General features: G+C 35.8%; 1 protein-coding gene across 1 annotated transcript in view; it reads right to left on the bottom strand.

Moving 5' to 3' along the window:
* TMTC2 (transmembrane O-mannosyltransferase targeting cadherins 2) overlaps positions 1 to 15,128 on the bottom strand; it is a 248,807-nt gene that overhangs the window by 38,007 nt on the left and 195,672 nt on the right. The window contains exon 9 of the mRNA XM_030456167.1: positions 1,620 to 1,701. Coding sequence (XP_030312027.1) covers positions 1,620 to 1,701 — 82 coding nt within the window. The remainder of the gene's footprint in view (positions 1 to 1,619; positions 1,702 to 15,128) is intronic.

Below are 15,128 nucleotides of genomic sequence, written 5' to 3'. Positions count from 1 at the left end.
AGCAGAAGCTCACGCATGTTGCAAGAATGACCTCTGCCAAAGAACACAGAAACCACTTTTTTAAATTGTGACAAAGTAAAGGTAAAGCTTGCTAAAGTTGTTAGGGAATCAATTAGCAAACAACACACCATTTCAATTTGTAGCAGTCAATACATCACAGATGAATAATGATTTGAATAACCTTGCTTTTAGGTTATAGGGTACTTGAAAATGACACAGAAGAAATCTCACAGGAAAAGACAGGCAAATAAAGGACGAAATGAGACAGAAAAATTAAAAAGTCTAGACATGTAATACAAAATACACACAACCATAATTCCAATTGTTAGGATGGATTGTTGAGACCTACTTTTGAATTTCTATGCAAATAGATTTCCTAATAACTAAGGACAGATTTCTTAATAACATGGGCAGGAAGGGGCTTCAGTAGGATTTAAGAAACACTCTGCTGCAACTTTATATCTTGTGATATAAACTACTCTTATATCCAACTGAAATAATGGACCTTATGTGCATGAATACCTTGATCAGGTTTACCTGTACAGGAATAAGTAGAAGACAAGGTCGCTAACTGCAATGATCCATAATGCAAAGTAATTCAGCACTGGGCAACATTCATTTAAATACCATGACATATTCTATGTAACAGTGTATGCATTAATTCTGAGAGACTGCATACAGAATTTTGCACTGCATAGCACCAAACAGAAATACAACATGTGAGCAATTCAGGCAAAGGAATCATACAAAGTGAAAACCTGGCCCTTTTGTCCACTCATTTTCACTTTATTTTACACTTACCAGTTAGAATTGGAAGAGGAAATTAAAACAATATACAAAGATATACGAAAAATGCCTGTGGTTCCCTACATTTTTCTTTAACTAAGATGAAATTTATTACTTCTTTCTATATTTTCCAATTGGGATGACATCACCTATATTTTTAATTTTTTTATTATAATCTTTAAAATGAAGCATGAATTAGTCCATAAAGTTAAGTAATTTTGGTTCTTCGGGATTAATCACATCTGGAAACCTTTTTTGCACTTCTAGCAAAAACAATCCAAAGTTATAAAGATACCTTTGAATTAACTGCGTTCTTAAAACACAAGTATGGTTTAGTATGTCAGTGGTATAGCCAACCTGTCAAAAGCTTTTGTAATATTTATCCATTTTGAGCTATGAAGATGCTGGGAAGGAAGGTAGATGTGAGGCCCATAAGTTTGCAACAAAAAGCAGACACTTCAATATACAGAACTCACACACACTGAACAATAACTTCTAGTTGCCCACCCACCAGCAGCCAAAACTTTTTATAATAATATTCCAGGCCATGAAACTTTAACATATGGCCATAGTCACAATTTTTCTTTCCCAGAGAGGCAGCAGTACTGAAAATCCTTTCACAGGAGGAAAGCTACGCAAAATATGAAAATATTCACCTCTCCCTCTACAGTGATTAACAAATTGAAATGGAGATGAAGTTATACATGGTGGATTAGATTCCTTCTCTTCAAAGAATGTATTTCGATAGTAGCACTCTTCAAATCCTTAATCATTCAGACAGATTAACAGCAATCCTGGAATATGTGTGGAAACCCCATCTATCTGAAACATACCGTAATGCATATAGCAGTTTCCTTTGGTAGGATCCAGCTGAATGGCCTTCACAAAGTACTTTTCTGCTTCACTTTTGCGTCCCTTAAAATAAAAAAAAAAAAAAAAAAAAAAAAAAAAGGAAGGAAAATTATTTTAACAATGCGTCACCATGGAGTGATTCTGTACAGTAACAGTTTCCAGGCACTAGAGAAAAACAACTGCTATTATCATGAGACTTAACCTAAGTAAATGTGGAAATTTAAGTGTTACGGTAAGTTTGTGGTCAACTACTTTATGCTGCAGATCTCCAGACTGAGGAAGAAATGTGTCCAACATTGTCAATGTCCAAGAAGTAAGGAAGTGGGAGAAAGTTATTGCAAAACATATTGTAAAGGCCTTTGGGTGAACATCAAGCTCCATGCTACTACTTTCCTGACATCAGGATGAGCATTACACAGACTGCCTCTGCACCCTCCATCCCCCCACAAAAACATATTTGGATTCTATGAAATCACAGAATATCTCAAGGTGGAAGGGCCCCATAAAGATCATCAAGTCTAACTCCCCGCTTCTTGCAGGAGTACATAAAACTAAATCATATGACTGAGTGCTGTCCAATTGCTCCTTCAACTCTGACAGGCTTGGTGCCATGATCACTTCTCTGGGGAGCCTGTTTCTGATCACAGACCTCTTCCTCAGTGAAGAACCTTTCCTAATGTCCAATCTGAACTTCCCCTAATGCAGCTTCATTCCATCGCCCCATGTGCCAAATAACACCATATTTATATTCAACAGTGAAGTCACCACAAATGAAGGTATATAAATAGAAAATATTTCTGATTTTAATGTCAGAAGTAAGATTTCATCAGAAATCAATTCTGCCAACTTGTAAAACATAACTGAAATAGAAAATGTAATTTTAATTACAGTGATCAACAGTACAACGAAACAGTAAAGAAAGAAAACCCCAAACAACAGAAATGATGGTAGAAAGAACAGATGTTCCAGATCACACATTTTCTTATCACCAAAATCACCAAGCCACTGAAGTAGCATTATGGTATACAAATGCCAAAGCAGACCCATTAGTGGTCATTACTCTTTTCATGAAGAAAACAGTAATATTGGATTAGCCTAGTCTGATACTCAAACACAAATCACTATCAGCTATTCAGTAACATACCTGGGACCTGCTTATCCCTATCCCCTTGAAATTAGTTGCTGTGGTTTGTATTATAATACAGAAGGCCTCCAGAATAAAGAACAGTTAAGCTTTACCACTGTGGGAGAAAGTCATTGTGGTCGGCACCTCTCAAGGTTGCCTTGAGCATTATTTCACAGATAGAAGCATGTAGGCTTTCTTAAGTTTTGTGGTCTGGAAACAGACACTGCACACATACTACCCTATCCCACAAGTTAACACAGGAATAATAACAAGGTCTGTTCGTGATTACAGCTGCTCCAGATTCTCAGTATTTCCCTCAAGGGCCTTAGAGACAATGAAGATAGAAAAAGAAGTTGTGCAGCACACCAAGAACTATATCAATACCAAGTTCCGTTAAACCAACACAGAGGCCCTATTTGCAAGAAATCATCTTGGCAGAGATACAAGCAGGCTTATCATTTACAATATCCCAGTTTCACAAAATAAATGTCTAGTGGAGCTAAGAATTTAGCATTTATATTCACTAAACTTTCTTTAGTAAACCCACATGGTACGAGGCTCCCATCAATCAAATGGTGCAACCACACGAGAGTGTCCTATCTTATGCTGCAGTGCCTCACACCCTTGTGCACATTTAAAGTTACCTCAGAAATTGTTTAAAGGGTGCCTTGCACCCTTGTTTAAAACAAAAACTCCCAACAAAAAAAGATAACAGCTGTAGCCCAGACTGATTTTTCCTCTTCTACTACTGCAGTAAAGCCCTATCTACAGATTAAATACAATTTCTTTTTTCAATCATAACAATGAACAAAAAGTGAAGAAGAAACTAATCTCCAATTGAAAAGACAATGTAAATTTTAGTGAATGTAAAATAATTATTCAAATTAAAATAATTGAAGGGGGTGGGGGGGAAGGGTGATAATTGAACATGAAATTTTGCACATTTAACTCTAATGTTGGCACTATTAGTCTGGTAAAAGGTACCATGACATATAAATCCAGTCCTGAGGCTTCAAAGTGACAAGCATATGTATCACTACTACTGACAGAATTAACATCTACAGATTTTGCTTCATTGCTTTCTTTTTCTTTTTTTAAACAGGCTAGCATGATTAGTTTTGGTCACATTTTGTGTCGTTTTCTAGAACATAAAATGAACTATTTCTATTTCACTGAATACATCCACAAAATACATAGATTCTGCCTACCAAACTATATGGCCACAAATATTTGTCAAACATGATTACTTTTGATTTAGTGGATTCACAAAAAATATATCACTGTTCTACTCTTTTTAGCACTTTCCAAGTGGCATATTGCACTCAAGTTCAGGCCAGTCAAGAGACCTGAAAAACATAGTGATGACAGGTGCCAGCATACATAGCATCAAAGGAATGACTGTGCCATTAACAGACTCAAATACTCATGAAAGATAAAGGGGACTAAAATCTTACATGGTATCATCTGAGACAGAAAATGTTCTGACTACAAATGATCGCCATAGCTCTATTTCTTCACGTTGGCCATAAATTGGATATACTAACATTTGTAAAAAAAAAAATTAGTAGGAGGAATAAAAGCATTTTCTTCCAGAAGAGCATTCTGAGGAACCTTGCATCACTTAATCTAAAATGCCCTCTTTGGTGTCCTCTGTCTGATGGTAGAATGTCAGTACCTCAGCATAGGTTTAATACATCTTTTTTTTGTGTGTCAAATTATATAAAATCTAATCACTTGACAGAATTAGGCCATTTCACAATTAAATTTTAGTATTCATCAACTTCTTCCAAATATCCAATGTACATGTTAACTACCACAGCAGAAGGTACAAGACAGCAATTCCTGTCATTGCCCGTTCTCACTATATGTGATCGGTGTTAAATAAAACAGATAGCATAAGGGAATAAAATTCTAACTTTTAAAGAGAATCCAAATAATTGTTTATACAGCTGAAAAATACTGATTTGGGGCAGGAAGGCACTATGTGTGCATATTCACTGTTATATGTGTTGACCCATATATATTCAGCCATTGAGTGCCACTGGAAACCTCCCAGTTTTTAGCAGCACGGTGTGCAGTTGTATATACAAAACCACATGCTTTGGCAATTTTACAAACCAAAAAAATCTAAGTTTGCAACTGCATGCTAGCAGACTTATTTGAAGGATAAAAAAGTTATGCATGCGATGTTAACAGAAGGACTTGACTACTCTGATTAATAATGTTACACAAAATAACCTCCACCTGTTGGTCACTGGTTCATATCCAGTCCAGATCAGTAGCTAATGAAAAAGTGCTACCTGGGAGCTACTTGTTTGCTCAGGAGGGATGAGTGTGTGGTCCTAGCCCTGATGCTAATGGAGATCCCCTGCACAGAAGCACTGGCATACTTATGGCTTTTCAGAGTAGAGACCAACAAGACAGAATTATAAAACAATTGATGGCAATGTCATTTTGGGGGTGAGGGGAGGGGGGAGAAAAAAATCTTAAGGAAGACACTGTAATCATTGATTTGGATGACTGCGCTGATATTCTCCTTACTGGACCTGGACCTTAATCTAACGTTTCTAATAAGGAAAGCTTTCAACAGTTTTCCATTAATAAAGTGTTATGGTTTAATCCCAGCTGGTAACTTAGCACCACAGAGATGCTGGAACACTCAAAAAAAAAAAAAAAAAAAAAAAAAAAAAAAAAAAAAAAAAAAAAAAAAGTAAAATTCATGGCTTGTGATAAGAACAGTTTAACAAATGAAATTAAATAAAATCACTTATATTAATAATGATAACAAAAAAATGAAGATTACAAAAATAAAGAGAAATAAAACGTAAGGAAGACAAGGGTTGCACAATACAACTGCGCCCCATGGCTGACCAATTCCCAGCCATTCCTAAAACAGTGATCAATCTCCCATGGCCAATTGCCCCCAGTTTATATACTGAGCATGATGTCATATGGTATATAATATTCCTTTGGCTAGTTTGGATCAGCTGTCCTGGCTATGCTCCCTCCCAGCTTCTTGAGTATCCTTCCTGGCAGAGCATGGGAAGCTGAAAAGTCCTTGACGCAGGCTAAGCATCACTTAAAAATGACTAAACATCAGTGTGCTATTGACATTATTATCATCCTAAATCCAGAACACAGCAATGTACCAGTTACTATGAAGAAAATTAACTCTACCCCAGCTTCAACTAGGATATAGAGAAAAACCTTTTTTTTTTTTCTCCCATGCCTAAAGATGAATTGCCCATGATTACTGCCTTCCAGCAACACCAACAAATTTGAAAGTTAAAAAGTGAATGTAAACAACATGTGGCTCCTACAACCTAGTGTGTCAGTTTTCCTGGCTTTCAGAAATAGTCTGTATTCCACATTATCATGCAGACTCTAAATCAGAATGGCTGGTTCTTTGCAGTTTTGGAAGCCAAACAGTTAAATGTAATTTCAGGATCTTGTTTTTTAAGACCATCTTTTCATAGGGTTTTTTTTTTTTTTTTTCCTTTGGTTGGTTCTTCTCTAGAGACCGAGACAATAGATGCAACCATGCTAATATGGTCAGACTTATGGCTTAACTGGGCATTCCTACAGAAAACTGCTGTGACCTCCATGACAAATTAAACAAAGCTAGCAAAGGGCAGTCGATACATTAATAGAAGACCCTATATTAATACTTAATATGTTTTAAAAATGAGGATAAAATTACAATTTTTATATTCACCTCCATTTTTTTTCTAACTCTTCTGGCAAACTCATGCTAAGGCAGCTGTTATACTTCTGGCTGCTGGAGGTCCAAGGACTCTAAGATGCTAGCAAAATTGGAAAAGATTAATACAGCTGAGCAGCTCTGAATAACAATCTTGTGGAAACTATGATGATAAAGCAGCAACCAAGAAGGTGGTTCAAATAAATTAGGTGGCTTCTGCAATTTAAACCAACTATATATTTCATAAATATTCATTATTCTTCAAAGGGTGCAAGGCTATAATCAGTAGAGCAGAGATTTCACTCTTCAACACAGTTTTACCAGCTTAAACTGGTAATTATGATATTGCATAAGGAATTCAACTTCTGTCACAAATGCAGTTGCCTGTCATTTCCCACATCTCCTCAATTTTCTTTGGCAATCATTCACATTTTTAATAAAAATAATTGAATTATGAAAAGATTTCCTAATGGAAGATTGATTAAACTGTGGACACTGGATCTTGAAAACACTATTATTTTATGTATTTCCTTCTTCCTTTCCAGGACATTGTAAAGTCACAGAGAGACTATGTGATACAGTAAAGAAGTCTGAACTGAAATTGTGACTTCATTTGATGTTACTGTAAATTATTGCAGCCCTGCATACTGTTTCACAACGAGCTCCTTTTTCCTTGCAAAAGTTGTCACAGGACTGCAAAAGATAATTTAAATGCTATATAAATAAGAAAATAAGTGATAAAGTCTTGAGGGTTTTAGTTAGATAGACCAACTAAAGAAGAATTAGAGTTGCATCTTACAGTGTGGTCAGTGACATAGGCAAGCACTTCATACTGCCTCTAAATACTAAGACTTAAGAAATCACTTTTACAGGTAGCATTTAAGTATCTAAATGGACGGATTTTTCTGTTCCCCTAGTTTTGTTGTTATTTCTACAACTCTCCCATCTCCACTCTGAATTACAGTGTAAATATCTTGCACCATAACCTGAACGTGAAATGCCAGTCCCACTAAAATACATGGGACTTCTACTGTACACATCAAAGGCCCAAAATTTATCTCAGCCTCTGTATTTCCTGTGCAGCAAAGAGATATAGCTTGCCTCTACATCTCATCTCTATAATAATGTAGTAAAAACAACTGAACATGGCAGACAAGCAATGACTTCTAAAGGTTAACATCTGGCCCAGAAAAACATGCATATGAGGCAAGATTTGTAATGAGGAAGTACTATATATTTAATTAGAAAAACAGATAGTTGGGGGCCAAGCATTTTACAGCCCCAGAAAGTCCTGTTTGTTTTTTTTTTTTTTCTGGACTAAGATCAGTGGACTTGTAAAAGATGCTATCTTTTAGCTATCTTTTTAGTTTTCCTCTCTCATATCTCTTAGATGATAATACTTCAAAACAATACTGTTGCTAGTACTGATACTTGCAAGTTTTGGCTACCTAATGCCTTCAAGAACAAGATAATATTATTTCTCTTTGGTGTAATATATTCATCTCAGTGTACAGAGTAAGGGATTATTTTGGAAGAAGTTATGGTATAAATCTGTATCTACTAATCCATAATAATTTACCCTACACTTACCACACAGAAAATGCGAGGCAATGTTTTCATTACTGTCAATGCGACACATTCACATACTCCTGGCTCTAAGGTCTTGATTGATGCTCTCCTTCCCAGTCATTTCACTGGACCAGGGTCCTTATACACATGTGAATCTGTTCATGCTGCTTGTTTAATCCAGTAAAATGCTTTTAAAGATAAGTCTTGGTAGAATCAATAAAATGCAACGTCTTATTTTAGCTTTATCTCTCTTTGCACCTTAAATACTTCATTTCTATTTAAATATATCACATTTGTCCACTTTCAGTTAAATGTGGATTTTTGTTGACTAAAAATCCACCTAGTCTGACTAACATTCTACTGAAGTCAGTGTAATTCTTCTATGAGCCGGTTATTTTAGAGCACAACAACATAAACTGGGTTCTTGAGGCTACATCTACAGGGATAATTAATGGCACAATAACCTGAGAGCTGAGATACAAGCACTGTCCATTGACTTTGGTGAGAATCCATTGGTGCATTTTTAAAATTTGACACCACTACTTATACACAGATTTAGGACTCTAAAGTATAGCTCATATGGGCTTGGGTGCACGAGTAAGCCTATCAAGGTGTTACTTCCAAGTAAACTAGTATATATCTGCCTAAGCAATAATATAATAGAGCTATTTCTCATTCATTTTCTTTCTTTACAGCTCTCATACTGTAAAAAAAGCATCCCTGTTTCATTAAAGTATTGAAAATTATTTAGAAAAGAAATACAGATATATGATTTTTTTTTTTCCTCTTGAAGGTTTTGGGGTTTTTTTGGTTATTTTTTAAAATATATATGTATCTTTTGAGTCTTTTTTTTTTTTTTTTTTGGCAGCTCAAAGTACAGAAGGAATTTACCTTGTTACATCACTGTTAAAACCAAGCAAGATTATATATATTCTTAAGTAAATTTCTAGAGAACAGATTTCATTATACGCTTTGTGATTTATTTACTTTCTAGACCAATATTGAAATGCTCACCTCAGTTATTAAGCTGTAGATTATTTTATATAAAGAATATGTAATGAAATGGTAAGTAAATTTCCACATTAGGCACTCTTAATTCTATTCACTCTTGGGCCACATTTTATATTTTCTGATAAAATTGTATATTAATATCTACTTGTATTTCACTGGTCAGTCAGTAGAATATAAATTCCCTCACATGCTTTTTTCACCAAGTCCTGTAGACTTCTTCTAAGCAAAATTTGGACCGTATCATGCATTTTTCCATGATTACTGAAAAAATTACTACTCTCAGAGCAATAACAGGTAACTGGCAGCTATATTCAACCATGTAACCAAACAAAAAGATCTCTTTCTTTCATGAAAGCATTTCATCCTGTGTCACTGATGTTTTCTATAATAAGCCTTAAATTTATGTTGAGTAAAGCAAGAAGTTTAGGGCTCCCCTTTTCCTGTCTACAGGAAGTTAGAAACAAGATACAGAAGATGAGATCCCTAAAGGAGGTTAGTGAGGGGTTATGTGCCTAAATACCTGCTCCAGAATAATTTACCAACTAGCAATATGGATATGTTATATTTAAATAAATGAAAATATTCCATTTTAAAATTAATTCTGTTACACTTGGCATGCAGCCAAACAAATGTCCTAAGGGGACTGAAAAGTATATCTATGGATGCAATACTTACGGCATGTAGCCAAGCTCAGAAGAAATACAAGCTCAATAGATGTCAGCTATTGAAATTTCTATAGTTTGGAAATCCTAACATTCAGCCTGGAGGTGTTAATGTTCCAGATACACCAGATAACCAAACCTTAAAACAATAGGGCTTATGGTTCTGAAATCAATCAACATGCCTTTCCACGCTGAAGAGTGAAACAGCCCCTCCACATCCCCTACAAGCAAATTTCTTGTTAAATGGAAAGTAAAATGAAAACAACTTCTGACATTTTGCAGATTTTGTTCCTAAATCCAAACTTTGTGCATGGATCAGTTTTAACCCTTGAGGGATTTCAAGTGGCAAGAAAAACTGTAATGTTTGTCTCAGACTTCACAAACTGAATACACAACAGAAAGGTGGCAGCATCTACTGCTTGGCTTACTTTGGCTTCTTTGGGAGGGCCTTCTTGAAGATTCCATGCTATTTATGCTTTGATATGATGGGAGTTTTAACTGAAATATTTTCACTTAAAAATTCTTCCTGGAAGCAGTACTAACAGCCAAGAGATTTAGCCTCCCCAAATGAAATATCTAACAGCTTTGCTCATCTGAATAAATCGACACACGCAGAAAATGTATTTTCACAGAATATAGATTTCTATATGTGTAGGCATTTATTAGTCATTCCCAGATTATTACTAAAAAGCTTTTAGTATGTTTTAAAGGAAGTGGTTACTAAAAGAAGGTATAAACTGTTCTACAAATTATATCTAAAAACATCCATGATTCTTTTAACATCATGACTGTTGTACCTCATTCCTGCTTTTTTTCAAATTTGTGTAAATATAGACAAGTAAATCAGCAGCAAGTAATGACAGATCAAGAAAATCATGAATCTACTGCATTATTGCATTATGTTTCTTCTTTGCCCTGCTGTCCCATTTTTTTTTTTCTGTTCTTAGTACTTTCCATTTGTTAAGGACTAAACCAATTACTGAATACAGTAGGGTATCTGATAGTGGCATTCTGAGTAATTTCACAACTAACCAACAACGGCAGGATACCTCTCTGGCCTTCTGTTTGTCAGCAACACAGGCAGAAAACAACTGCAGGCAAAAAAATATGGCCACCCACTGAGGGAGTATTTTAAAACTTTTTAAAAGTACTTAACCTCAGTGTTCATACTTCAGTGTTACAATAATGTTCCTTTTATCTTTATCCAAAACACTGCCAGTCTCTACCATGTCCATGTTTGCTTTCTCCCCACCACCCTGAGGAGAAAATGTTTCAAAATAAAACATTTTAGATTTGGGGGAATCTTTTAGAGTGATTATTATTGCATTTAATATGGTTTGGAGCTGTAACACAAACATTTTACAAGGCAAAGTAAATTTTTCTTACAGCACTTTGGCTGATTTTCCAAGCCACTAAAAATAGGAAATTAACAGCACTGTGTGGTTCCACATAAAATGCAAGAAAACACTGCAATTTTTTCCAAAGCAATATAGCAAAGCCTGTAATTCCTAGATACAACACTCTAAATGGTACAATATGGGGCTGCCCCTAAGTACTGTAGCAATTCTAGGCACTACTGCAAACTATGAGGGTTGGTTTGTGGGCTCAAGTTCACTCAAAACAGATAAAACAAAACTTTAAAACAGATTTGGTTCTAGTTGAAATTAAGCTTCTCAGACTAGTGTGCTACTATAAGAACTCATTGCCTGATGCCAGAAAGGCCAGCCATTAATAGGGAGGGTTCCTTAGTCTCCTTTTTAAGGAGACTAAAGTGAGAGGAGAAAAAAAAATCAAAAGTCTCACTTAACAAATTATTTTCTTTAGCATGATAGCCAAGCTTTTCTCTTCCAGAAGGTCTGCCCATAAAATGGAAAATGAATTACAGCAAATGCTCAAGGCCTTACCTGGCACTGTCATTTCTGACAGACTGATTTTTATCTGAGAACTGGGAGCCTTGCAATTTCAAAGCCTTTTACAAAAATTATGCTCTTCTTTGAGATACAGAAATAAATTACCTGAACAAGGGCTGCGGCTTAGATGCTGTGGTAACAAACTCCTGTGCTATCAGGAATTGGTTGGGTCAACTAACATGCCACACTGACAAATAAATTTCTCTACAAGTAATTTCTGCTTCATAACATGTTTAAAATATGAAAAGCACTTGAAGATACATAATGCTAAAGCACTGCAGTCCTAAACAGCTACACATAATTTCTATTTAATAAATAAATAAATAAAATTAAAAATGGGGAAAAAAAGATATGTGCAAACTTGAGCCCCAGACAGCTGGTTATTTTCAAATTAGTCTACTAGCTGAGCTACAAATCATGATTTTTAACTCTTAAATTATACTGTTCTAATATATTTTCAGCGGAATTGTATGTTAGTGAGCTGTAATTTTTAAATATGAACATATTATCTAGTATACGGGTTACAAAATACTTGTGATGTATGATATTAGGTAACTGCATATTCATTAACTGTTCCTTTTTTTAAGTTGGTCTGATTTTTCTGCAGCTATGAAGACAAACCACATCATGGGGTGCATCAAAAACAGCACCACCAGTGAGTCAAAAGAGGTGATCATCCTGCTGCACTCAGTGCTGGTGCAGCCTCATGTGGAGTACATGAGATGCACGTGTGCAGTTGTGAGCCCCACAATTTAAGAAGGATGTGAAGGTCCTTGAATGCATCCAGAGGAAGGCAACGAAGCTGCTGAAAGGCCTAGAAGTAATGTCCTTTGAGAAACAGCTAAGGAATTTGAGCTTGTCTAGTTTGGAAAAAAGAAGCCCAAGATGTGACCTGATTGCTGTCTACGGCTGCCTGAGGAGGGGATGTGGAGAAGGAGGTGATGATCTCTTCTCCCTGGGATCCAGAGATAGAACACATAGCAGTGGCTTAAAGCTGTACCAGGGAAGGTTTAGACTGGACATTAGGCAGCATTTCCTTACCAACAGGGTGGCTGAATACTGGAACAGGCTTTCTACAGAGATGGATGATCCCCCAAGCCAGTCAGTGAGTAGGAGGTATTTAGACAATGCCCTTAATAACGCATTTTAACTTATGGTCGGCCCTGGATTGGTCAGGCAGTTGGACTAGATGATCATTGTAGGCCCCTTCCAACTGAAATATTCTACTCTACAGAAGCCCAAAAGATTTAAAACGAGTATATTTAAATAGCATAGATTATTCACTTATTGCACAGTTAAAATAATTTTAAATCTATCATAATACATGGATTGTGATTTACCTTCTTTACTGTTTTACATACCATTCATGATCTTGCAAATGCTTCTGATAGAAGCTAATCTGGCCTTAATATCTCTTTTCAGTAAGAAGATAACAGATGTTAATATTAAATACATGTTTGCACCTTTACTTCTATTCAAAACATTGTTTTTCAGTAAACTGGAATTAGCTTCAGCATGAAAATAAAGAAACGTCAACAGAATCATAGAAGGATTCATGGTGGAGAAGACTTTGAGATATCATCCTGTCCAATCCCTTACTTCATTTAGATCAGATTGCTTGTTCAGGTTATTGCTCAAGCTGGAAAAAAAAAAAATAAAAAAAATCCCACAAACATATTTTCATTGCTAAAAACAAATCTTCTAGTATATGGTGCCTTTATTTTACATGTGCTGTGGAACTTAATATTAAAATAAAATGTAAAAAAAAACAAAAAAAGAACATATGCAGGTCATTATGAATTTAGAAAATGTGCAAAGTTCCTAGATTTGGTGTTTGATAGAACCAAGGTTAGACAACATGAACAAAACAAATAGCTTACACTCTAGAACACTCATTTATTTCTATTTTAGGGAAGTTTAAAGAGCTTTACTGAAAGTTGGGAAAGCATAGCTTGCAGTAAAGTACAAGCAGCTCTGCAAATGTCTATAGACTGTGCACAGGTCATCCTCACAGTTCATTATGGGAGAGCAAAGAAAAAAGAAGGCACAAGAAGTGGGTCCAGGTATCCAGACTGGCAGTAAGGGATTAAATTAATTATATCATGCTGCTTTTAGTAAGCATTAATACTGGCTCCAGACTTGAAGAAGCAGAAAAACTGGGGTTGAAATTGAGCCACTTCATTGGAATTTAAGTTAGGAAGTAAAACACAGCTGAACTGTGAACTTTACAGGTCTGATTGATGTTAGCTTTTACACTAGAATAGAGCCTTTTGCTGGAATTTAGGAATTTGTATGAAATGTTCCTCTTCTCCTCCCTCACCCTCCAATTTCACTGACAGAGAAATATTTTAGATCTATATTAGCACCCACTTCCACCCTTCACTTCATCAACTATTTTATGTTTCTTTCATGGAAGAGACACGGAGAAATATTATCAACAGTTATTTCTCAGCACTTACATTCAGAAAGAGGACTGGAAAATGTCTGAAGGTTTATTTCCAACAGATGAGGGGACAGAAGTCTCTATATATTTCTCCTGTAGCATCTGAAAAATGACTGAAATAGGCTTTTCTCTCTCCTAAATACCCACGCTGTGAGGAAATTAACATGAGAGAAAAGCCTGCTTCAGTCAAGTTTATCAGAAGAATAAATTGCCATGGATGGGTATGGACTGAAACAAGTGTGCCAAAGAGAGCAGCTCTAATGCTACTGAATTCCAAGGAAGTTTATGTGGATTCCAGGAAGCATGTCAGTTACAGCAATCATATATTTATGATGGGAACTAATACTGGTATGGCACAGTATAGTAGAAACTAGACAAAATTTATTTAATGTGAATCACTGAGCAGATGGTAGGCTGCAAAACTGATTAAGGGTAAGTGACCAACAAAAATACACAAATCCATATTCTACTGCCAAACCTCTTCATCTTCGATTTCCCTATTGAGCGCCTTTTCAGACATTGTAGCTGAAAGAATTAAATCAGATAAATGCCAAATTTCAACAGATCAAAAATAAATGAAGGTTTTTTCCAGGAATGAAATTACCAGCTGAAAAAAAATCTGCCATCTCTGGCTGCTTTGTCACCAACATGTTGCTTTATTATGTGTTTATGAAGCCCTATATCACCACAAGCCAACATCAGCACCCCCTTTTCTTCTCATGCTGCTGACAGAATAGACATGAACTCAATCTGTACATGTTGCCATGAATGTAAGAAGAAGAAACAGTTATAAAATAGTGTTCAGAGATGACAACAAACAAACGGGATGAGAATAGATTGCAACAATTGCAGAGAGCAAGTACAAGTAACTTAGTGTGTTTTCAGAGAGGATAGGAAATTTTATTGCCTATCATGGTGCAATACTTAGGGTTCAAAGTGTATACAGCCCCTGTCCTTTTTGCTAATGAGACACATTCCTCCAAAAACGTAGTTCAGATCCACAAGGCACAATCCACCTCACATGAATCTTACATTTATATCCCTGGAGAAAAGTAAACAGTTCAATTCT

The sequence above is a fragment of the Calypte anna genome, chromosome 1 (assembly GCF_003957555.1).
Source record: "Calypte anna isolate BGI_N300 chromosome 1, bCalAnn1_v1.p, whole genome shotgun sequence".
NCBI lineage: Eukaryota > Metazoa > Chordata > Aves > Apodiformes > Trochilidae > Calypte > Calypte anna.
Note: the sequence above shows the minus strand (reverse complement) of the source record. Positions and strands in the feature narration are given on the sequence as shown.